Genomic DNA, 1,842 nt, shown 5'->3' on the forward strand with positions numbered 1-1,842 from the left:
CTATTGAGGGTCTCATGGAGGCTTTCGATGTGGCATACTTAGCTTAGTCTTTTGAAGTACTGATGGTCGAAACTATTGAGGGTTTTGATAGTAAGGCCGAAAACCAATCGGAGTTGTCCTACCCTAACCAGGAGAAAGTTTATCAGACTTCCAAGAGAAGTGTAGAGTAAATGGGTCAAAAGCTCTATTATGTCCTAAGTGCAGTGTGGTGTTCGACAGGAAGACCACCGAAAGATTGGAGGTTTACAACAAGGCATTGGAGGAAGAGAAACCTGTTGTCCCACGATTCGTGTTTGACAAGCATGGAACACCTCGACGGAACAAAGAATACAAGAGGCAGTTTCAACGTCCCCGACCCAAGACTTTCATCTCGCCGACTGATGTTCCATAGGAAAAGTGGATAGAGTCAATCATCCAGAAAGGGGGCAAGAACCAAAGTGGAGAGTGTTGGAGAAAGAAATAGCATCTCTGGAGAAGAAAATGGGCTATGTGGTATCTCCCAACTACAAAGGGAAGAACCCAATTACTAGGACACAATGGAGGCGTTACCAGCGGAACAAAAAAGATGGGAAGGATGTCACAACTCCACATTTGAAACCTGTGGAAACCTCTGGACAAAAGAGGCAGATACCAAAGGTATTGGGTCTAGGACAAGGAAAAATTATGGCCAATCAAACAATGGCCACGACTGCCAATTCGACGGGGAAAAAGCAGTAGTAGCTTTCCAAAGTGTGAAGTGTTCGTCTGAGTTTGAAGAGCAGCCAGGGGACGTGGGTGAGTCGAAGGAGGGAGAACCTGAATACTCCCCTCAACCAGAGGAAGGAGATCCTGAATACTCCCCCCAGTCCGACGAGGAGTTTGACGAAGACATGTACGACGAACCAATGGTGATATCTATGGTGATGACTTAGTTGTAAACTGCGGCATCGTATCAATATTGTCGGCTGAATACGACATGGTATCCGAAGTCTCAGAAATGGAGGAGGACTTTGTGCCACATGAAACGGTTTGAGAGAAACCATTGTACTACTACGTCATGAATAGCGGCGTAGTGGAGGAACAGAAGGCCACGTTCAAAAGGCCCAGCCCAGGGATGGTGTGTCATCTAAAGCCTTTGTTCATAAGGACGAAGGTTGATGGAATAGCGGTAAACAAGGTGTTTGTCGATGGAGGTGTTATGGTCAATCTAATGTCCCATACTCTATTTAAGAAAATGGGGAAGGGTGACGAAGATCTCCGACAACACAACATGGTTCTATCAAACTATGAAGGGAAAACCAGCAATATAATGGGTGTTGTCCAGGTCGATCTAACCGTGGGCACAACAACACACTCAACATTGTTCATGGTAATAGATTCCAAAGCTAATTTCAATTTACTCCTGGGTCGAGAATGGATCCATGGGATAGAAGCAGTACCTTCAACGGTACATCAGAGACTTATAATCTGGCGTAAAGACGGCATCATGGAGAACATTGAGGCTAACCAAAGTTATTACCTAGTCGATGATAAGGGTTCAAAGTGATCTTTCGACCAAAACTTGGCAAATATAGCGCCATATGATGACGAATCAGGTTCCTATACTTCCATGAAAACCGGTCACATTTTGAACTTAGACCCCGATCATGGTTTCATATGGGATGATGAAGAAGAGACGGGGTCAAAGACGGAAATTCCACCTACGAAGTGGCCTACAGTCGATGAAGATGACCGCTGAGTCAGAAATTTTGGCTCGAATTTCGACCTATTTGGATGAAAATAAGAGAAAGTCGATTCTGGAAAAGGAAAGGCTTCAAAATTTGGCATGTGATGCCAAAGAATTAGAAGATGGTCGATAAGACC

The 1,842-nt window shown here is 44.6% G+C and overlaps 1 protein-coding gene across 1 annotated transcript; it reads left to right on the top strand.

Annotated features, from left to right (window-relative positions):
- Positions 1-1,036: 1,036 nt before the first annotated feature.
- Positions 1,037-1,525, top strand: LOC127080502 (uncharacterized). The gene has a single exon (XM_051020812.1). It carries the CDS (start codon positions 1,037-1,039, stop codon positions 1,523-1,525), a length of 489 nt encoding a protein of 162 aa, XP_050876769.1.
- Positions 1,526-1,842: the final 317 nt, after the last annotated feature.

The sequence above is a fragment of the Lathyrus oleraceus genome, chromosome 5 (genome assembly GCF_024323335.1).
Source record: "Lathyrus oleraceus cultivar Zhongwan6 chromosome 5, CAAS_Psat_ZW6_1.0, whole genome shotgun sequence".
NCBI lineage: Eukaryota > Viridiplantae > Streptophyta > Magnoliopsida > Fabales > Fabaceae > Lathyrus > Lathyrus oleraceus.